The sequence below is a fragment of the Macrobrachium rosenbergii genome, chromosome 48 (genome assembly GCF_040412425.1).
Source record: "Macrobrachium rosenbergii isolate ZJJX-2024 chromosome 48, ASM4041242v1, whole genome shotgun sequence".
Taxonomy (NCBI): domain Eukaryota; kingdom Metazoa; phylum Arthropoda; class Malacostraca; order Decapoda; family Palaemonidae; genus Macrobrachium; species Macrobrachium rosenbergii.
The window spans coordinates 3,113,101-3,137,976 of NC_089788.1; the positions used below are offsets into that span (position 1 = coordinate 3,113,101).

Genomic DNA, 24,876 nt, shown 5'->3' on the forward strand with positions numbered 1-24,876 from the left:
AAACAGGAAACGCGTTTCAGAACATCTCAGTTCACAACTTTCATCAAGTTGCGACTCATTAAAGAAAAATTCTAACTTTTGAAACTAAATAAAGTGATAAAATGATTAACCTGGAATGATACCCACAACTCTGAACTTCCTCCTGAACTCTCGTTAAGTTTTTTCTTTTTTTTATCTTGATAACCTGGATAAACAAGAAACATTTCTGTGAAAGTTCTAAAGGAATTAGTGTTCTGAAGTGGCATCGACGGGGAATTAACCTTCAACTGTGAACACTTTTCACAACTTATTAAATAAATTCAAGACATTTTTCTTTTGTGTGTATGTGAACACTTTTCACAACTTATTAAATAAATTCAAGACATTTTCTTTTGTGTGTATGTGTATGTCTATGTATATATATATATATATATATATATATATATATATATATATATATATATATATATATATATATATATATATATATATATATATATATATATATATATATATATATATATATATATATATATATATATATATATATATATATATATATATATATATATATATATATTTGTATGGGTGTGTATTATTTAATAAATTTATTACGCCCAAAGACGTCAAACAAAGTTACATATTAGCAGTTACTTACAGTACATCAGAAATCAACAGAAAAAAAATTACAGCATTGAATTATCAGTATATCAGTTACAAAAATAACATATATGAGATCGTATTCCATTATCACAACAACTGCAACAGACAGTTTAGCAGCCACCAAAGTGTGGATGACGAGTCAAAAATTAAGTCTAGGTGGTCATCTTTGAGTAAATATTGGCAGGTTTGAAGTAAATTTTGTCCTTAAGGTAACAGATTCCTGACAGTGGGGCAATGAAGGCAGTAGTGTTCAAGGTTATTGGCATTAGCAAGGTTACACAGTTTACATGAGGTGTAGTGTGGTATATCTAGTGTCTGTCCAACCTGCCACACAGGACGATATCCCAACCTTATCCTGGCACTTACGACATTATGCCTCACGCACCATGAGTCCACACGCCGGGTACTTGTGACGGCTCTGCAGAAAGTTATCATGATGTTGTATGGAAACACTAGTGCCCCTCTCTGCATCCCTACGCTGTACTGTACAGGCAAAAGCTGCTGAATATATTCTATGTTTAAGGCAGCGAAGTGAGGGCTCAACATTTCTGTCATCAAGTTCAAGCGTGCAGGCAGCTTTAGCAAGACTGTCCACCATGTCATTCCCAGCAAGCCCAATATGGGAGGGCATCCACATGAAGGACAAGACAAGCGAGGCATTGTAAGCAGCAGCGAGTTGACACAATATGTCTCGCACAACACGGCCACAGCTGGGCCTAGAAGATGTCAATGCCTGGAGTGCAGATTTGGAGTCACAGATCACCAATCCATTCACATTTCTTCTAACAAGTAGGGTTACTGCATCCCATATACCTTGAAGTTCACAATAAGTGGAACTGGATGAGTTTGGCAACCTGCGACCATGCCACCCACCCTCAGGAGATTCTAAAGTGGGGGAGAACATAGCACATGCTGCACCCTCCATCTGCCTGTACTGAGCCGTCCACGAGATGTGGTGTCCTGCAGGAACTGAAATTGACACTTTGGCTATTGTTTCCAAAACCAACTGCTTCTGTAGACTGGGATGGGCATCTTTGGAGGTTGGTGTGAAAGTGACAGCAGGAATAGGAACCCGCCATGGTGGCAAATCTTGGATGACTGCTTGCTCAGGTACAACGATATCAAGGTGTCGAAGATTTTCACATACTGCCCTAACTAGGTTATGGCCCCCTGGCCGGAGTTGAGGTCTTGGTGCATCTTCGTCAAGTGATGCTCTGAGTACAGCAGAGAAGTTTGGAGTAAATTGTGGAGAGTGTAGACATTTAACAGAAAACAAAGTTACATTGGCATAAATTCTCTCTATTAATGGAGGTAACATGAGTTCGGTCTGCATGTTGACTATCCGAGTGGAAGGAGGGCATCCTAGGATAAACCTCATTACTCTATTTTGGAACTGTTCTAGAGGTTGTAACGCCTGTCTGGGTAATTGAATTAAAGCAGGAGATAAATAGTCAACAACTGACCTTAGGAAGAGGATATAGAGGGTTCTAGCCACGGGGATAGATATACCTGTGGCCCTGGTGGCAAGCCACTTGATGGGAGTGAAGCGAGGCTCCAGTCGATCAAGAAGGTTTTTCACCATGGGGTGGATTCGTTGGCGTGCAGGTATAGCAGGGGTGATCCTGACTGGTGCACCTAGATATGTATACTGTGTGCAGTGAGGTATAATATTCCCACCCATAATGAACACTGGCAGGTCTCGGAGATTCCGGGCAGAAGATTCTGCTTTTTCTGGGGAGAGTATGAGGCCACAGGAGGTACAGGACCTGTAGAATTCTTGAAGGACACGCTGAAGGTCTTGAGGGGTAGTGGAGTGGATGCAGACATCATCAGCATAGCAGGTTACAGTGGTTCCAGGGATAGCAGGAGGAGAGACAGTACACGGTGCATAAGAATATTAAAAGAAAAGGCTCAATACACCGCCCTGAGGTGTGCCAAGCTCAAAATTTTCATAGGAGCTACACGCACCCATAAAGAAAACACGTGATTTTCTGTTACTGAGATAACCGTTTATCCACTTCAGAAGGTTCCTCTGACACCAAATTCGACAAGCTGATCAAGAATTATATCCCTGTTGGCTATATCAAAAGCACTTTTGAGGTCAAGGAAGGCAACTACACTGTTGGGGACAATCGGGAGTAGAGTTCAGCTAAACAGTGATGAGTACTCCTCTGTGGAAGAAAGCCATACAAATGGGGAGAGAGTTTTCCTTGTAACCGGTGCATTAGCCTGGTTAGTAATATACGCTCAAACACTTTACTAAAACATGAGGTGAGGGAGATAGGCCGGTATTTATCAGTTCCAGGCTTTGGGATAGGAATAATTGTGCTAATGATCCAGGCAGCAGGTACATATCCATGTTGGTAGCAAAGATTATACAATTGTAGAAGAGGATTTCAGGAACCTTCTGGAGGAGACGAAGCACTTGATAAGTAAGGCCATCATCTCCAGGAGCAGAATTCTTATTTCCCATAACAGCGCCGCAGCTCATCCTCGGTGATCAGCTCTTTTGTCCTCCTCGTCTGATTCCAACAACGCAGCCATCAGTCGAAGGTTGCGTAAGTTGCTCTGGGAAGAAAGTGCTTCTTGGATTTGTACAGGAGATTACTGGACCGTGACTGGGTTGACCAAGTAGTGATGAGATCCTGGGCATATGCTTGTGGACTGTGATGAAGTGCACATGTGGTTTTTTCTTGACAGTCCTTTCGATGAGATGCCACATGGTCCCAACGCTAGTCTGGTGGTTAATTAGGTCAGTGTATTTATACCATGACTCAGTGTAGACACACTTCTGGAGAGCAACTAAATCATCCCTCGCCTGCTGATATTGAAGTAGATGATTGGGTGTCGGTTGTGTCTGAAAGGCAAGGCCAGCATCGGCCGCAACTCTCTCTGCTTGCATAATGCGTTGATCCAAGGTCCACGCATGGGCAACAAGATGACTTTTAATGTGAGGTCTGACAATATATAGTTGATAGAAGTCATGGGTAGCTTTACCAAAGAATTATACAGGTGTTCTGGAGAGTGTTTATCAAAAGTAGGTAGGACAGAGGAGATGTAGGAAACATATGTTGGGCAGTACTTGGGTGGAATGGTGATGCGGGTAACGATGATAGGGTCACTTGGATGAGTCTGTATTGCGTGTGACTGTAGACATAAGGCAACATGGTCAGAAAAGAGCGAAGGAACAGAATGACAGGAGACATGTGATGCCACGAGCCCAGATGTAAGGATATGATCAAGAGTGCCCCGGATGTGTGTGGCACCACCTGTATCCCAGCGGGTTAAATGGTAACGATGGATGTAGTTGAGCAGAGGAACTCCACTGCGGTTGGAAATCGGAGAGACATCACCAAGATCTGGGTGTCTGGCATTGAAATCACCCATGTAGATCATGCCAAGGTTTGTAGGTGTAGGGAAGTGCTGAGAGGTTAATTAAGCCAGGGGCAGAGTAAACATTGCATAATCGAATATGACCATCACCTATCTTAACCTGAAAAAGTTGGAAGGTCATGTTAATATCTGCTGATGAGCGAAGGAGTTGATGAGGGAGAGTAGAGTGGATGTAAGTAATAAGACCATTCCTGACATGATGTACATATGAAACATAACCGGAGAGTGTTGGAGCTTCATCGCCTGGCTGAGCACCGCCAGGGAAGGCTTCTTGAATAAATATTACTTGTGGGTGATGGCGATAAACATATGTCCTGAGTGCAGTGAGTCTGGAGAATTGTCTAATTCCAAGGGCATTCCATGAAAGGACATGTAGTTGCATGAGTCTAGCGAGGTTTACCCTTAACGGCTGTAGAGACAGGTCGAGCATGTACCGGAGAAGCAGCACTGTTAGATGGTACACCAAGTGTAGGAGGCTGAGCTGGCATGAGGCCACTGACCCTTTCAAGACAAGAGGCAACAGTATCTAGCTTCTCAGTAAGTGAGGCAACAGAGGTTATGAGAACTTGTTGTGCCTTGACTAGTGTGTCGAGGTTACTTGCAGTGGTAGCCTGCTGAACGATCAAGCTATCGGCGTGCATCAATAGCATCAAATCGTGTCGTTAGTGCTGTACAGTCGCGATTCCAATGTAGCAACAGCCTTACGAAGTTTTGAAATTTCAGCTGATTCAGGAGGGCATAACGAGGAGGTTGACACTGGTTGTGGTGGTGGTGTCAGTGGAAGTGACTGCGTGGCAGCCACGACCGTCTGGAGCATCCATGCCAAACATTAACTCCTGCTTTACCACAACGAGGGCATTTCCAATGCACAGTCTCTGGAGTTGATGATGATTCTGACAATGAGGTGGAAGCATCAGTAACAGGTTTACGGTATGGACAGGTGCGTGTGGAATGGGCTGCAGCACACCAGGCACACTTAGGTGAGGCAGAGCAATATCGGGAGATATGGCCAGTACCCCAGCAGTTGAAACAGTTGGGCTGATCATCCTTCATCCCATGTAATTCACAAGGAGGGAGGCAAGGAGGAAGGAAAACTCATAAGCAGATGGTGGTGGTTCTAGTAGACTCCATGTGATGACAATGCGATTAATAGGGTTCCCATTTTGAAGAAATCTTCGTGCACTGTATACACCAGGCAGTTCCTTAGCAAGGTTAGGGTCTGCTTCAATAGGGTAACGAGTAATGAGATATGTTAAATACTTACGGGGTCTGTCTATTGAATCTTGAATATCCAGGCTTATGGACAGAAATTCACCACCTTCACCCTGCCAATGATGTCCTCACGACTCCTTGCAATATATACAAATTTAGATGTGATAGCAGACATCTTCACCTCTGCCAGCTCCTTATCAAGATTGAAGGTTCTGTTTACTTCAGTCAGCCATCGTAGTTTAGTGTCAGTGCTCAAATTTTCTTTGAAGACCATCCTAACATATTCATCACGGGGAGCAAAGCTGGGGTAGCAGAGGAAGCAAGTCGTGTAGGGGTGAGGCAGAGTGACATCACTCTTTTTGTCTAGTGAAAACTCTTGACATTTGGATGTTTTAGCAGCAGGAGACTGTGGAGCACTGCTGGTATCTGACCCATAATCCACTGGGCGCTTCATGGGGGTATTAGCAACAGTACTGGAGGGCTTATGAGGAAGAGATTGTGTGAGTGGTGGCCAATGAGTCATATCTGCATCCTCATCATCAGTCAGGTGCAGATCATTTTCAACCACAGAAACAGAGGCTGGTCCGAGTAATCCATTATTAGTGAAGCAGCAGCCTTTTCACGTCACAATAGTGACATCACACATACACCGCATGCGCCGAACTGAGGCGCCGCTGACCGAGTGGGTATGCCACGGGTAAGAGTTTTTATATCGTAACTACAGGCCAGTATAAAATCCTATATACACACTGTTGTTACTAAAATGGTCACTGAGTCTTACTGTAACTTATATAACACGGTGAAAGGTGTAGTATCACTAGAACTTGCACAAAAACTCATTATATAGAGAGAGCTTCACACAAAGCTTCAGATGGGTGTGTACACACATATAATGTGTGTGTGTATATATATATATATATATATATATATATATATATATATATATATATATATATATGAACACTCATCTCAACATTGAGCAAACCCGGGTTCGACTCCATATCAGGGCGGACAGACTTGGGCACAGTCTGTTAAACCCTATGGTAATTGTTGACCTAAGCCCTGAGTAACTGGTAGTTACTCAGCTGTGTCAGGTCGCAAGTGGGATGGAGGAGGGAGCAGGGGTTAGAGGCGTAACTCCAAAAACTTGCCTCAAACTGGATAGCTATCAAGAGAAGCCCGATGGGGGTGGCTACCCAATGTTCTCATCTATACCACGCCTACAGGAATCAAGTCAGAAGCGCATTAGTCATAAACAATCAGGGTGGGATACAACCAACGAATGATAAAAGAACATAAAGATGAACTAATTTAGCAAAATGATTAAGAAACTATAAATGAAAAATTGTGTTTGGGGCATATTATTATTAATAATATTATTATTATTATTATTATTATTACTAATACATTATTATTATTATTATTATTATTATTATTATTACTAAGACATTATTATTATTATTATTATTATTATTATTATTATTACTATTATTCAGAAGATGATCCCACAGGTGCCAATGACTCGAAAATCAAGCTTCCAAAGAATATGGCGTTCACTGGAAAGAATAAACAGAAGCTAAATTGAAACACAGAAAGAAGAGATCAATTTTCAGAAAAAAAAAATAAATTAACAAATTAATAAATAGATGGACACAAATGTAAGTCAATCACTAAAATACAAGAACTGTACGAATATCAGGGTATTTTCAAAATACACAAGCAAAACATGACTCATCTCCTCAATTGATAACCAAGCTGCAGAGAATAACTTTTCTCATTCCATGTCACGCAAGATGTATCGAGGTCATAGCATAAAGATATTAATACTGGGTAATCAGTAGGCGGGGACACGCACTTAGCCACGACCGACGATGACAAAACACGCTTTCTGAAGCATCCCACCAGAGCAATGGTGACGACTGCGGACTACAGATTAAGTCATTTGTTTCATAATGATGAGCAACCAGAATGACCTCGTAGTAGTGAGTTGAATATGAAGTTGAATAGAGTATTCAGGCCAAAGGCCAAGCACTGGAACCGATGAGGTCATTCGGCGCTGAAACGGAAATTGACAGTAAAACGTTTGGAAGGTGTAACAGGAGGCAAACCTCGCAGTTGTACTGTGAATCAATTGTCAGGAGAGGGTTGAGGATAGTAAGAAGGAAGAAAGATAATATGAAATGAGGTACAGTAAAAGGAATGAAAGGGGGTGGGTTCGGCTAAGGGCCAAAGGAACGCTGCAAAGAGCCTTAAATAATGCCAACAGTGCACCGCAAGAGGTGCACTGCTGGCATTACCCCACTACAGGGACTAGAAAATTAGAGGTAAATTCATGACGTGACAAACGACGGAAAGACAAAAAAGGCTTAAAGACCAATATCTGCTTTTCCTTCTAAAATAATTATATCTCATGTTATTGGGGGGCAAAAATATGACCAACGGAGGTTCATAGATAAGCTGAATCCTACATGTTCAAACAACAAGTTGAAACAACCAAACTGCGGAACAACTTTCCCTGCGCAGTTGTGAAATCTTCTGATCTCCAAATTCATTCCTGCTCTCCGCTGCTGTTGACGTCTCCTGAATTCCGGTGTACCGGTTTTATTTTCTGTTCCTTCATATTCATTTATTTATCGCCTTTGCCCATAACTTATCTCTCTCTGCTAACTGGTTTCCCTTTGGAACCCTTTTGGGTTAATGGTCTGTTGACTCTGTCCATACGGGTTTTCACCTGAAGATTTAAAGAAAGAAAGGAAGAAAGAAGCAGACACAGAGTCAGTCTTAAACCCACCATGTAAATCTTTCCGTTAGCCAAGAAATGAAGTTGCAATAAAAAAAAAAAACACACAAGTAAACCATAGGCAGAAAATTGAACTCGCAAGCCTCCCAGATCTAATATAAGAGATCACTAATGCAATACAAGGTTGCATATCGTAAGATGCTAAAACCCTTTATGCATAGTGAAGCAATACGGTCGCTCCCCGACCTGGACAATATACTAATACAATAGAGCTATGCCCCAAAGCGACTCTGGATGTATATTTAAAAAATAACTAAAAAATTAGCCGAAGTTTCTTCGGAGCAATCGAGTTTTCTATACAGCCACTACAGCGTATAATCAATGCCAGCGAAAACAAATCTATCTTTTGGTGGTCTCGGTATAATGCTCGATGAGCCGCGGCCCATGAAACTTCAACCACGGCCCACTGGTGGCCTGTCTTATATCGTTGCCAGGAGCATGGTTATGGCTAAATTTAACCTTAAATGAAACAAAAAAAATACTGAGGCTAGAAGGCTGCAATTTGGTATGTTAGATGATTGGAAGGTAAATTATCAACATACCAATTTGCAGCCCTCTAGCCTCAGTAGTTTATAAGATCTGAGGGCGGACAGAAAATTGCGGACAGAAAAAAGTGCGGACGGACAGAAAAAGCCGGCACAATAGTTTTCCTTTTACAGAAAACTAACAAGACCAGGGATTTGGATCCAAAGCATCGTTTATTCGACTAATAAAATAAAAAATACAAAAATAAAAGCATCAGAGGAGTCATTGTTCTCACTAAATGTTTAGGAAAAATCAGACTGCCTCTGCATGCCGTGAAAATGAAATCGAGGAATGAATTGAAAAACTCGTAAAATGAAAAAAAAAAGTTTAAAATGCTACATTCGGAAAGAAAAATTTGTCGTATGAACAAGATCGTACATTAAAATGGTCAAAAACAATTCTCTTCTTCTTTCACGGAATTGGAATTGAAATATAAAATTTTGGCCAAAGGCCAAGCGCTGGGACCTATGAGGTTATCCAGCGCTGAAAAGGAAATTGAGAGTAAAGAAGATTTTCAAGGTGTAGCAGGAGGAAAACCCCACATTGGCACTATGAAACAATTGTTAGGAGAGGGCGGAAAGAAAGGTGGAAGAAAGAGAATATGAACGGAGGTGCAGTAAGAGAAATGTAAGGGGTTGCAGCTAGGAGCCGAAGGGACGCTGCAAAGAACCCCCACGGGGTTTTTTCAGGAAGCGAACACAAATAATCAAACGCATGGCTCCACAAAGCCACCGCTCACTGCGTCAACACAAGTGAAAATGGGCATTTCACTTCTATACCCAAGAACAAAACAAACAGAACCCAGAGTTATCTTCAAAACCCATAAACAATACAAAAAGAAATCGCTGGAGTGTCGGCACTTCCCAATTCAAATTCCTATCCATCAGCAAGTGGAACGTATACCATTAGAAGACAAGAATTTACATATGATGTTTTACATACGTCAAATGGAAAATCCATTAGGATAACATCAAAGCGTTAATTTTTTTATTACACACACATACATATATATATATATATATATATATATATATATATATATATATATATATATATATATATATATATATATATATATATATATAATTTCTTTTCCTGACATTCTACAGTGCAATATGAAATTAATGAATCCCATAAAACACTATTTAAATTTTTTTATATTGAATGATGTTCACTGAGAAAGTGGAAAAAGTGACAAAAACTGAATTTGGCTGAAATATCTTTACACTAGTGGTGTCAAAGTAATCTGGTTTTAATTAACGGGATGGAAATTTGTTGTATTCATATTGTTGGTTTATTAACATTATTCAGACAGTTGAACCCCAATCCATCAGTTAATGACATGTCAGGAGGAACAAGTCCACAGGGACCTTAATCACCCCTTTTGAAGAAGATACAAGAAACGCGACCGCCAGATCCATCGCCAAAATATGCCAAAACGTTCATTCTTAAGAAACGTAACATCGAAAGTAATAAGAAATTCAGGAATAATTGATATCACCTGTTATTAACAAAAAATAAATCAATAAATTATTAAATAAATAGATAAATATTTATAGGAAATTATTAAAATACGTAGATAATTATTTTTTTGGTAGCAATGAATTGCATTTTTTTTTTCTTAGAATGCTCAAACTTTGGAAAAAGTTCCATTTGGCTGAAATATCTTACACTCAGTGGTGTCAAAGTAACTGTTTTAATCCAACGGTGAGAAATAAACTAACCTCTTGAACTCTCCATGCAGAACAATTATAGGGACATCCTTGAGATACAAGCTTCCAAAGAATACGGACGAAAGAAGGGTAATAAAATACAGGAAGAAGATATCAGTTATTAAAAATAAGTTAACAAATTCTTCTTGTTTGCAAGTAAATTATTAAAATGGAGGTGATTTTTCCGATTGCATCGGCGCAATCTTTGGAGGTTCCAATCGACTTTCAGTAGAACTGTTCCATCTTGAAGAAAACGACCTCTGGAACTATGGCATTTTATTTTACAGACGGACATTAATAGTTTTGACTTCTTGTTTCGAAAGTAACATAATGCAAACGGACAACATTACAGAAGCATCTCGAAGAAAAGATGTGGCTTTAATTTACAGAGGAAATTAACAGTTTTGACATCAGAAGGGGTAACATAATGAAAGTACATATTACAGATAAATATATATATACACACATACATACATACTTTAGATAGCTATAATGATGTACATGTATGTATGAGAGAGAGAGAGAGAGAGAGAGAGAGAGAGAGAGAGAGAGAGCCAGTCAGTCAGTCAGTCAGTCAGTCAGGTCAGTCCTAAATTTCATTTAGGCACGGACGGAAGGTTTCTGAGGAGGAGAACGCGACACGCCAGAATTCCATTAACGACGCCATTTCTGCTTTCTCAGAACCGACTTGCATGCAAAGTTTATCTCGTTAAAGAGATATTTGCCCGAGGATTTGGTTTCGTTAATTTCAGGGCGAAGGGATATGCATCGCGAATGGTCAGGAATGGTTTGGCCGCGCCGCCACCGTCACGTACTGATAGAAACGGGGCAAAATCTCCTGGGTTCGTGAGAAATGTGTAATAATAATAATAATAATAATAATAATAATAATAATAATAATAATAATAATAATAATAATAATAATAATAATAATAATTATTATTATTATTATTATTATTATTATTATTATTCAGAAGATGAACCTATTCATATGGAACAAGCCCACCACAGGGGCCACTGACTTGAAATTCAAGCTTCCAAAGAATGTGGTGTTCATTAGAAAGAATAGGAAGAAATAAGAGGAGATAAAAGGAAATACAATAAGAAGAGATCTCACTCACTTATTAAAAAAGAAAAAAAAAAAAAAATTACCAAATAGATAAAAATGTATTGAAATGCAACAATAAATAGCATTAGGGTAGCAATGCATTGCACCTTCGCTTGAACTTTAAAAGTTCCAATTGCACATCCTCTGGGAGGCTGTTCCACAGATAAATACTGAAAACTGATTTACTAAAACGTAATGCGTTTACAAATCAATACTGACGGAAAGTTTGAAGCTCAGACATCTTAACTAAAACTGATTTGCTAAAACTTACGCGATTTATACTAAATTCCTTTGCCAAGACGACAAATGTAATTCTTTTATATGTTTCTGACTAACACGACAGATTATGACAAGAAAGTCTGAAGCTGGAAATCTTCACTAAAACGGATTTGCTAACACGAAAATAAAAACATTTCACAGAACAATCAATATTTCCGGCGTATAAACACAAAGGACTCTTTCATCAACTTGGGACGCCCTTTGGCGGAGATCAAATTTATGTGGCAAAGCAGAATTTATCAGAACTTCGTGCAAATGTTGAACAACAGACAAAAGAGGACAGCAAGAATTGCTTGAAACTTTAGCTATATTAGACTTGATTCACTTTATACCAATAAGAATGGACTGGAGAGTCAAGGCCAGGGTCAGAGGCACTGGGACCCATAAGGTCATTCAGCGCTGGAAAAGAAAATGAGAGTAGGCAGTTCAGAAAGGTGTAACACAGGAGGAAAACCTCAAAGCAGTTGCACTATGAAATAATTGTTACGAGAGGGTGGATAGCATTATGGAAGAACAGAAAATATGAATGGAGGTACAGTAAAAGGAATGAAAGGGGTAGCAGCTATGGGCCGAAGGGACGCTGCAAAGAACCTTTTGTAATGTCCACAGTGCGCCCATGAGGTGCACTAACGGCACTAGCCGCCGCCCCCCCGCCTTACGGGATATACCAATAAGAAATTTAGATGCTATCCGTCTGCTAACTCGCAAAAAAAGGTCACTTCACTTATCTCCCTCTACGTCAATATCTTTTTTAGTCTGGAACTTAACCCCCAAAGTCTAACAAAACATTAATTAATATGCAGTGTCTCATTAACACGGAAAAACAAAAAGTTGGTATGTTTCTACGTTCCTACAAATGTCAATGGAATCATGCATTACAATGCATTCAAATTCCACGGTTCAAAAGACCAAAAACAATTATGAAATTCCTCTAATATCTTATAACTTACCTTACACACTGGAAAGGTGATTGACACACATTCCTCCAAATGTCAAGATTTCAAGAACTGTAGATGAGACGTTGTCAAACATCACACTGAGAACTGAAATTTTCTAACAAGAGAGTGTCGAAGGGACGTTTCCTACTGCGATTTTTGTATTGTCACAATACAAAGTGATGATACAGATTCCAAAAGATCAGAAGCTCTTTTAAGAAGAATGGTTTTCGGTCTCGTTCTTCATTATTGAAGATGTCAGTGAGTCCGACCAGTTTTTTGAAAAACTAATGCAACTGAGTTTTCTAAGGTAAAAGAATTTAAAATAGAACGGACTTGAAAAGGTCCCAATAAAATGTTACTCTGCCTCATAATCCAAACACAAAATGTCTGACTGCACAGAAGAACCGAACTGGAGGGAATTTTCAAACACTTCAAAAAATTCATGATATCGGCTTCAGAAATTGTATTTCAATGCAATAAATCTAGATCTAAAAACTTATAAATGAAACTATAAAATGTTAAGTTCTTTTTATTTGACTGATTTCTTTCTACGCGAAGTATAACATCAGATGAATTTATAAGGAAAAATAAGAAAATAAATATCAAACGCACACTACTCGTGCTGTAAGAATAAATTGAAATCTCGTTGTATTCTGGAAATATATTAAAATCGTTAAAATTCACTAAAGTTTCAAGACCAACTCGTCTCCTCTTCAGGTGATTGCAGTATATATAATAAAATAAAGGAAGGGAAGTTACAAATGTTAGGAGAGGAAAACTAAAAATACCAAGAGAATAAGAAAAAAAAATTAATCGCCACTTTAAAATAACATATTCCACATAAGCTCAATTCTGTGCCATTTTTCGAAAGAAGAACCTGACACAAAGTCAAATTAAGGACAATAATTACTTCAGTTCCTCTAACTGTTAAGAACTGGACAACAATTACTTCCGTTCCTCTAACTGTTAAGAACTGAAAGGCTTCACTCTTTTCAAACCCATCGACCTTCTCTAACGAATATTCCAATCGTCCATTGTCGCCGATATACAACTGGCTTCTATTACCGTTGCAACAGACGCTTCCTGAAAAGCGATCAACTGCAGAGGACAATGCAAACCGGTTACCATTCCCTTGCAAAAACAGAGTGAGCCTCTGGTCTCAACAATAACTGGAATATTCTGCTGACGGGAGTAGAAGTTTTACATCTCTTAATAATTGATAGGAGAACGAACAAGGCAACCAGGGACTAGATGTATTAAACAATTCATCCTGTGAGCCTGTGTTGGCCCACCGGATAAAATACACATGCAAGACTAGAAATTCTGGGGGCAGATTCAAATGAATAAATTACCTGTTGTCGAATGATATTTCTTTCAGGATTCTTCTACTCTATAATAGATTATGCAGTGGATAATCAATTTATAATGAAATTCTTCGACTGAAAGATTTCCAGACCGTAGGGTTTGGTATGGTTTAGATATTTTGGGAAGCGGAGTGCTTAGAACAGACTCTAGGAATAATTCACCAAAACTGCGGTGCCTGATCAAGTTAAAATGATAATACAACATATATATATATATATATATATATATATATATATATATATATATATATATATATATATATATATATATATATATATATGTATGTATGTACATATATACAGTATATATATACATATAATATATATTTATCTACCCAACACGAATTACCAGGGACAACACAACTCGCCGAACGGCTAAACAAGAACCAAGGATGAGAAAAAAAATGGGCGCCTGAGGAATACAGCCACTGAATTCGCGGACAGAACGCGGCCGTCAGTGTTAGTACCTTCCTCGCACTTCACCGGGTTGCTCTAAATCAGAATTGCAAATCGGCCAATTTGTCACGTCACTCGCTTTGGAGGTGGGGGGGGGAGCTTCATTGGAATCTTGTAGTTAGTGAACAATATATAAAAATTAATTCCACTACTCACTCTGGCATGATCTGTATGTGTGGTCGACAGTAATCTACAGTTTCCAGTATCATGAAGTGATTTCTCCATTTTTACGAAACAAATCTACAAGTACTCCCAAGTGAATAAAATGTCCTACACTAGGTCTTATACATGATACCCCCTTGGGTACAAAATAAGGTGTTACAATACCCTACAGCCACTTGACACATTTACTTAATGAATAAAAAAAGAACATTAATACAACTGTAGGTGGTACAACTATACCAAATATTTTGTAGTCTGTGAAGTTGACTTAGAGACAACCTTAACCAAATCTTTTACGTCTTGACTTCGCACCAAACAAAGGTCGCCACAACAGCAGAGGGAGACAGAAGACGGTTCTACTTTAGATGTGAAAACACAAGTTTGGTTACTGTCTTAAGTTGTTGGAATATAGAATGGAATATAGAGTTTAAGCCATAGGCCAAGCACTGGGACCTATGAGGTCATTCAGCGCGGGAAAGGAAATTGAGAGTAGGTACGCTTGAAAGCTGTAACAGGAGGAAAACCTCAAAGCAGCTGCACTTTGAAATAATTGTTAGGAGAGGGTGGATAGCAAGATGGAAGAAAGATAATAGGAATGAGAGTACAGTAAAAGGAACGAAAGGGGCTGCAGCTAGGGACCTAAGGGACGATACAAAGAACCTTTAGTAATGCCTACAGTACTGTCTTAAGTTGTTAGAAACTGTGTAATTTGAGCTTTAAAATAACCAAAATTATGAAGAGAAAAAGTTCAAGTTTTGGCTGACCTTATCCCAAAGTCAAATAGGGAGGAAAGATAAATGGAATGGAATAGAAACTTTAGGCCAAAGACCAAGCACTGGGACCTATAAGGTCATTCGGCGCTGAATTGAAACTGACAATCTCAAGTTTTCAAAGGTGTAACGAGAGGAAAACCTCAAAGCAATTGCACTATGAAACAATTGTTAGGAGAGAGTGGAAAGCAAGACGGAAGAAAAGAATATGAACAGAAGTACAACAAAAGGAATGAAAGGGGTTGCAGCTAGAGGGCGATACAAAGAACCTTAAGTAACGCCTACAGTGCACCGCATGAGGTGCACTGAAGGCACTAACCCCCCACGGGGTACAAGTGTAACGCGCAATAACTTCGGCAGAGTGAACGTATAAAAATCACAGAAGCAAATAATGCCAACAATTTGCGCACAGGCAGGCGCGCAAACACAATAAGCGGCGCTGCAACATCATTCCATTTGTCACTTGAAACACTAATGACAATTTCGTGGGTGAAAGCCCAGAGGACAGACGCGGCGATGGTAGGAATTCCTATTTGGTGGTGCTACGTGTTGAACGTCGCATTAATTTTGCCCAGAGAGAGAGAGAGAGAGAGAGAGAGAGAGAGAGAGAGAGAGAGAGAGAGGGGGGGGAAAAGAGAAAGAGAGGATCGAGGGGGAAGGAAAAGAGAAAGAGAGGATCGGGGGAAAGGAAAAGAGAGAGAGAGAATCGAGGGAGTAGAAAAAGAGAGAGAGCGAGAGAGAGGGGGGTAGGAAATGAGAAAAGAGGATCAGGGGAAGGAAAAGTGAGAGAGAGAGAGAGAGAGAGAGAGAGAGAGAGAGCTGACTTCACCCTCGACAAGATCTGGAAGAGTTTCCCAGGTCAAAGGTCGACGAAGCGGTGGCAGGGAAATGCTCTTAAACGCCCTATGCTCTCCAGATCAGTGCAAGCAAGGCACGAGAGAGCATTAGTTACAGAGGTATGTACAGTAATAACATGGAGCTGAAATGCTCCCGTTTCACGGTTCATTTACTTCCTGTCTCAATACAACAAAGGGATGTTTCTGTTTATTTCTCAAGAACTGAAAGACGATGCCTTGTGTTGGAATGCTTTCCTAATTGTCGTTCATTCTAGTCTTAAAGAATCTGTACTACAGTTTATATATATATATATATATATATATATATATATATATATATATATATATATATATAGCGTGTGAAAAATTATGATTATAAAGGTCCTTCTATATATATGAAAAATGAATGAACTGGATTATTTTCACTTGCACATGATAATACATACCACCTAATCCTGGTGTGTGTATTTTAACAAAACACAAACAAATACATAAATATATTTTATATATATATACATATTTTATATATATGCATATATATACATATATAAACACACACACACACACACACACACACACACACAATATATTATATATATATATATATATATATATATATATATATATATATATATATATATAATATATATATATATATATATATATATATATATATATATATATATATATATATATATATATATATATATATATATATATATATATATATATATAAATAAAATATACGAAAAAATCCACAAGAAACAGTACTCGGCGTAAGGAACGAAAAACGACCTTGAAGAAGATGATAAAACAAGAGGAGTCAGCGAACTGTGACTTTCAAGAATGACTTGGATTTCCTCCACCCAGCAAAAAGAAGCCACTTTCACCCCGCACCGCTTCAAATAAATAAGTCAAGAATGCACCGAAGATTCATCGGCGCAATCGAGTTTTCTGTGCGTCGTATAAGCAAGGCCACCGAAAAGAGATCTATCTTTCGGTGGTTTGGTATAATGCTGCACGAGCCGTGGCCCATGAAACTTTAACCACGGCCCGGTGGTGGCCTGGCCTATATCGTTGCCAGATGCTCGATTATAGCTCACTTTAACCTTAAATAAAATCAAAACTACTGAGGCTAGAGGGCTGAAATTTGGTATGTTTGATGATTGGAGGGTGGATGATCAGCATACCAATTTGTAGCCCTCTAGCATCAGTAGTTTTTAAAATGTGAGGGCGGACAGAAAGTGCGGACGGACAGACCAAGCCGGCACAACAGTTTTCTTTTAAGAAAACTAAAATATGTTTACCTCACAGGGGAAAAAGAAATGACTGCACATGAATAGTGATGACATTACATTTCAGAATCCTGTACCTTTCAGTAAGACCATACCTCATTCTCGTTTTAATAAGCTCTCATCGTTATGCAAATTATATGCAAGTAACGAGACGGCACGCAACACAAGACTGAGAATTGTTTGGTGTTGTTTATGACATTACCGTCCACATTACTGCAACGAAGATTTTCAATACCTACAGAGGTCGTGGAGCAAAAAATATTATATATATATCACTCAGCGGAGTATACATATTCAACACATTTCTTGCCGTAGTAAATTTATTTGAAGCCTAATGAAACGCACGATGCCGAGAGCTAAACCAACTGCTCTTGAGCAACACAAAGATTCGGTTTAGATGAATATGGTGCCATTATAATTCTCCTTTATTCAATTAGGTTGCTGGTATGTATGTCTGTTTTTATTTTATTTTATTTTATTTTATTTTATGTATATATATATATATATATATATATATATATATATATATATATATATATATATATATATAGGCTATATAATATAAGGAGCCCATAGAAACATAGAAACGCCAAATTGTGGAAAATGAAGGCTATATTTCAGAGACCAACCTGTCTCTCTCCTCAGGCAAATAGTGAATGAGAAAAAGTTACAGAAAAGCGGAATTTATACCAGAAGATCCATAGGTCAGCCGTTAAGTCACTCCAATTGACAATTTCTCTTCTTTCTTTGAGATATATATATATATATATATATATATATATATATATATATATATATATATATATATATATATATATGTGTGTGTGTATATTACTTTTAACAAGGAAAATATTACTAATCTCACCTTTATACTCTAGAGTTCCTCTTTGGTTATGACACTTACCAAACGGTTATTAGTCGATAAACTAAACATCTTCTCATTATTCTCATTACAGAAAAAAAATTCTTTGCACGAAATCCATAAACCAACCACCAAAAGGCACGCCCCCTCCCCCTGGACTGAGAACGCCCAGCTCATGAGTTTCAATGTCAAATGGAAACCTCGAGAGCTGAATACAGGACAAATATATCTGTACAGGTCACCAGTTGGAAAACACACGTCATGATGACGCATATTATTGTCATAAACAGGTTTATTTTGGCCCCGTGAAAAAAAAAAAAATAAATAAATAAACCTTCACTTTTCAACATCTATCAAACGGGGATCTCGTTTCTCCGTTTCTTAATGGATGAAAAGCGAACGTGGAAAATTGTTTATCATTGTCCGCCTGCCTAAAATCTTTTGATCTTTTTTGAACTGACAAAATGATACACAACAAAATTATAGAAAAAAATATAAAATACTGGTCTTTCGTTAATAACATCAAACATGACCTATACACATGGAATGCATATTACAGCCTGTGTTTTTCGATCAGAGAGAGAGAGAGAGAGAGAGAGAGAGAGAGAGAGAGAGAGAGAGAGAGAGAGAGAACCCGGAGCATGCTCATCACATAGTTTTTTCAAAATGGAGGATAAATTTCCAGAGAGAGAGAGAGAGAGAGAGAGAGAGAGAGAGAGAGAGAGAGAGAGAGAGAGAGAGAGCATGCTCATTACATAGTTTTTTCACAATGAAGGATAAATTTCCAGAGAGAGAGAGAGAGAGAGAGAGAATCAAGAATGATCATCTCCTTCACTTTAAAATCTCCAGTGGATATCAGACAGAAGTTCCTGAAGAGTATCTTTCTCACTTTACTTACAAAATCAGTTAATGGGAGCAAAAAAAAAAAAAAAAAAAAAAAAAGTGCAATTAATAACAATCAAGAAAACGGATTTCTCATTCCAAATGAGATACAAAACAATCATTTCCAGAACTCAAAGGTTTGGAAGAATGGGTACAGCCATATCATTATGGTCAGTGTCCGGAAATATACAGAGGCCCCTAACGACAACAACAACAACAATAATAATAATAATAATAATAATAATAATAATAATAATATTTTACCCGTTTTCTTTGATGACCCACAGCGGTAAGAACAAACAAATGGTCAATTCTTGCGCAAGCAGAAACCAGAAATACATAAAGAGAAAGGAGAAGGAACGCGCGTCACACAAAACGGCAGGACCTGTCTCTTGTTAGACTGAAATCGGGGAAAATTCCCTACCTTTCCAGTACCAGGAATACGTCAGCCACCTATGCAGATGGTCACACAATCCTGGCATTTGTATCGTACATACAAATATTACATATATATATATATATATATATATATATATATATATATATATATATATATATAATTTCTGACTCACATCAGGATCGAACCCAGGTCTTTCAATTGAAAGGCAGAAAGGGCCCTGCCCACTAGGCCATACAAGTCATAAAAGAAGTTGGAACCTGGGTGCCACTGCACCCAAGGAATTACCTGGGCAAGCTAATTACTGCTTGCATACCAGCCCGTTTTCCCCAACTTCCTGACTCAACAGTTATCCAATTGACGCTGGTATGCAAGCAGTTAGCTTGCCCAGGTAATTCTTGGGTGCAGTGGCACTCAGGTTCCAACTTCTTTTATGACTTGTATGGATTAGTAGGCAGCGCCCTTTTGCCTTTCAATTGAAAGACCTGGGTTCGATCCTGATGTGAGTCAGAAATTTATTTCTGTTCCACACGTGATTGTGTGTGTGTGTATATATATATATATATATATATATATATATATATATATATATATATATATATATATATATATATATATATATATATATATATATATATATATATATATATATATATATATATATTATATATATATATATATATATATATATATATACATATACACATACACACACTCATACAAACCACCCACAACACGACAACAAAACACCAAAGGAACGCACACCGCGTTCATTATCACGTCTGCTGAGCCCGGGAGGTGAGATAAGAGCAATCACTCGTCACAATCACCAAAGGAGACATCACCTTTAGTCCGGAGGGTTTAAAAGCTTTCCTCTGCCTTTTACTATTTCTTTCGGGACAGTTGTTCTCTCTCTCTCTCTCTCTCTCTCTCTCTTTCTTCTTTTTTTTTTACTTCCTTTAAAGCAAAAGGGCTTCCCGTCGCTTTTGGTTCGAGTAAAATCTCCGGACGGAAGGTCAAAAGGCACTATCCATTACCTGCCGCAAGGGAACGTAAGTCAAAAGGGAAAAAAATTCTAAAATTCTAATATTATTTCTTTCTTATGAATTGCGCCGTCCATTTGTCAACAGCTAGATGAGTATTGCTGTTAACAGGCGAATGAGTATGGCAAAATGTGACTTGATGGCGTTTTGATGATGATGATGATGATGATTATGATATTTAAGAATAGTGCTTCTATACATCTAACCTATTTTATACACCTGAAGTTTATGTGACAAACTCATTCCACTGTAACAGGCGTCCAATAAAATAGATTTAACCGTAGATATTGAAATCTCTCCTTGGTTAGATATTAACCGTAAATGTTGAAATCTCTCCTTGGTTAGATATTAACCGTAAATGTTGAAACCCCTCCTTGGTTAGATATTAACAAGAAATTAGCCATAAATGTTGAAACCTCTCCATGGGTGGAAATTAACAAGAAATTAACCATAAATGTCCAAACCTCTCCTTGGTTAGATATGAACAAGAAATTAACCATAAATGTTGAGACCTCTCCTTGGGTGGAAATTAACAAAAAATTAACCATACTTGCTGAAACCTCTCCTTGGTACGAAATTAACTAAAATGTTGAAACCCCTCCTTGGTTAGATATTAACAAAAAATTAACTATAAATGTTAAAGCCTCCCCACGGTTAGAAATTAGCAAAAAAAAAAAAAAAAAAAAAAAAAATCGAATGAAGTGCAACTAACCCTCGGGCCTTCAATCAATACGAACCCGAGAGATTAATGAGATATTTTTAGGAGGGGGGAAAAGCCTTCATCAAAGTCAATATGAAGAAAAGCTTCGAAATGAACCTCCCTTTGCGCTGTCCAAACACAATCAGACTCTGACACCATGAACAAACATCCAGACTCTTCTTTCTCTCTCTCTCTCTCTCTTTCCACTTTTTAATGACGGTTCTCCTTCCCTCCCCACCTTCGTCTCTCATTCATTCGGGCATTTAGCGAGGGTGAATTATTCTGCAGTTTTACTTCTCATTTTTATTGCTCCCAGGAGGCGGTGCCTTTTAAGTGCAATCTTTTCCTACAGATTCCTGAATTAGGTACTAAATTAGGCATTAAATTAGGTAGTAAATTCCTAAATTAGGTACTAAATTAGGTAGTAAATTCCTAAATTAGGTACTAAAGGAGTGTTCCTAAATTAGTAACTTAATACGTTAATATATTTATTCATTATTTGCTTTATAAATTTTTATTCTTAAATCTAATTTACGATACGTGAAGTGCTACCCCATCTCTGAGAATCAATTAATTATCCAGGTAGACAGTATAAGATGTGACACTATAAAAACACCACAGAACAAACTACAACGCTGTCTATTTTACTTATGTAGAATGACTAGACATACGACAGAACATAATAGCCTAGATTCGTCCTTTTGAAAGGTCCATATTACTTTTCTTCCATTTCTCTAACGCCGTGAAAACCTTTCAGTGCCAAAGATTTTCTCGCACGCCAAGAACACTAATTCCCCGTAGGAGGATAGTGCCGTCAGTGCACCTCACGCGGTGCAACTGTAGGCGTAACTGAAGGTTCTACGCAGCGTCCCTTCCTTAGACCCCTAGCTGCAACCCCTTTCATTCCTTTTCCTGTACCTCCATTCATATTCTCTTTCTTCCATCTTGCTATCCACCCTCTCCTAACAATGTCAATTTCCATTTCAGCGCTGAATGACCTAATCATAGGTCCCAGCGCTTGACCTTTGACCTACATTCAATATTCTGTTTCAGAGCATTAATGACACACGCTGACATTTTTTTGTATTTTTTTTCTCTCTAGGTAAAATATCCTCGACGTTGATGGCGCTGCTGAGGTTACTCATTCTCGCGACATTTTAAAATGATTTATAGAGAGACCTTGGTGGCTCCTTGAAACTATCTGACCTTCCAGGAGGAAAATTTGGGACAGAATATGACGAGGGTGGGAGTCATTCCTGAAATCAGTAACAAGTCCCTGAAAAATTGATTATATTCTGTAATGTCATACAAGATTTATCCTATTATGGAGCGGAATGGAATATAGAGTTTGGGCCAAAGGCCAAGCACTAGATCCTAAGAGGTCATTCAGCGTTGGAAAGGAAATTGAGAGAGTAGGTAAGTTTGAAAGGTGTAACAGGAGGAAAACCTCGCAGCTGCACTGTTAAATAACTGTTAGGAGACGGTGGATAACGAGATGGAAGAAAGATAATATGAACGGAGGTAAAGTAAAAGGAATGAAAAGGGTTGCAGCTAGGGGCTGAAGGGGCGTTGCAATGAACCTTAAGTAATGCCTACAGTGTACCCCGTGAGGTGCACTGACGGCACTAACCTAATACGGTTTTTTTTTTTATATTACCATATTATAAAACTGAAATAACACTTTCGTCTACACTGAACTAGGCGCGTTTAATTATTATAAAGCGCAGATTCGGGACTCGTATAACTAACTCAAACCCTTAAAATTCATTGGAATTTAACGTCTGTTTAGCTAAAAATAAAAGCAAAATGAAATCTGAACGACAACATAACTCAAAAAACTAAGTTTGCAAATACACAATAAGCGCATTAAAAAAAATTAATTACTGAACAAATAAATTACTGAAAAATTACCGAAAAGAAACTGCATGTGCTGATACTCAAATACATTAGGCGTCAGCAGATTCTACAGTAAAATATAACGGAACTTATACAGAGCATTACAGTTTAATAATAGAACTTATTCGCGCTAACCCATTATGTACTATCTATTCATCGTGACCAGCTTGTTTCACATACAGCATGTATGTGTGAGTATATATATATATATATATATATATATATATGTATATATATACTATAATGGATATATATACACAGACCCACAATACGTACAAGATTTTAACCCAGTGGACCAGACCCACTATACCCACCAGCCCACCCACCTCTAAATGTGTACCAAGGTCTGCTAGGGGTTAAAAAAAAAGGGCAAAGGGCTAGCTACCTCATCCCATTGCGGATCTGCTGGGAAAACAGTAGCCTATCAGGGGAAAAATTAATATACCTGTAATGAACATTTAAATAATAAATATAGAAAATAAAATTTAATATTATATAATGAATTAACGAATGTATATATATATATATATATATATATATAGAATGAATGTATGTATATATTATACATTAATAAAATGCAAATACGCCGGTCTTCCATTAACCAGACACCTGCGAATTGCACGTCTGCTAAATCCGTAGCAACAAGGAAGAGCGATCTCTAGCTACATGTCATTTGAAATGCAAATCGTCGCCGTAGTAATTATGACACCCGGAGGAACCAACGAAGCCGATCGAGATGATGAGACGAACACCATCTCAAGAGCAGACTCAATGTTATTAGTTTCCTGTAAAAGAAAACTGTTTTGCCGGCTTTGTCTGTCCGTCCGCACTTTTTTTCTGTCCGTCCTCAGATCTGAAAAACTACTGAGGCTAGAGGGCTGCAAGTTGGTATGTTGATCATCCATCCTCCAATCATCACATGTACCAGACTGCAGCCCTTTATCCTCAGTAGTTTTGATTTTATTTAAGGTTAAAGTTAGCCACAATCGGGCTTCTGGCAACGGTATAGGCTAGGCCACCACCGGCCCGTAGTTAAGTTTCATGGCTCGCGGCTCATACAGCATTATACCGAGATCACCGAAAGATAGATCTATTTTCGGCGGCCTTGATTATACGCTGTAGCGGCTGTACAGAAAACTCGAAGAAACTTCGGCGCATTTTTTACTTGTTTGCTCTCGGAATCGCTTAACGATCTCAAGATTACTGATTGGTTATTAATGATTATTAAACAAGATACACAGACTGAGAGACAGACACAGACAGACATGAGAGCTCATGTCACAAGTTATTAGCATCAAAAGCTACGCTATAAAACTCTTGAATCCCATTCACTCAATCATGACTTTTATTTTGGTTGCAATTTATCCAGTGGTTTTGGAGAAGCCGAAATGGTGCAAAAAGTTTACATAAACATATACATATACAGTACATATATATATAGATATATATATATATATATATATATATATACACACACATATACACACATATATACATACACATATATATATATATATATATATATATATATATATATATATATATATATATATATATATATATATATATATATATATATATATATATATATATATATATATATA

At 38.0% G+C, this 24,876-nt stretch overlaps 2 protein-coding genes across 21 annotated transcripts in view; both read right to left on the minus strand.

Moving 5' to 3' along the window:
• The window catches only part of LOC136831178 (uncharacterized), a 1,009,691-nt gene that overhangs the window by 781,055 nt on the left and 203,760 nt on the right, over positions 1-24,876 (minus strand). The gene's annotated exons all lie outside the window — the stretch shown is intronic.
• On the minus strand, positions 1,013-2,479 carry LOC136831637 (uncharacterized; the record flags this gene model as incomplete). Its single annotated transcript, XM_067092269.1, has 1 exon — positions 1,013-2,479. A coding segment is annotated over one exon (1,467 nt), but the record flags the coding sequence as incomplete, so codon positions are not given.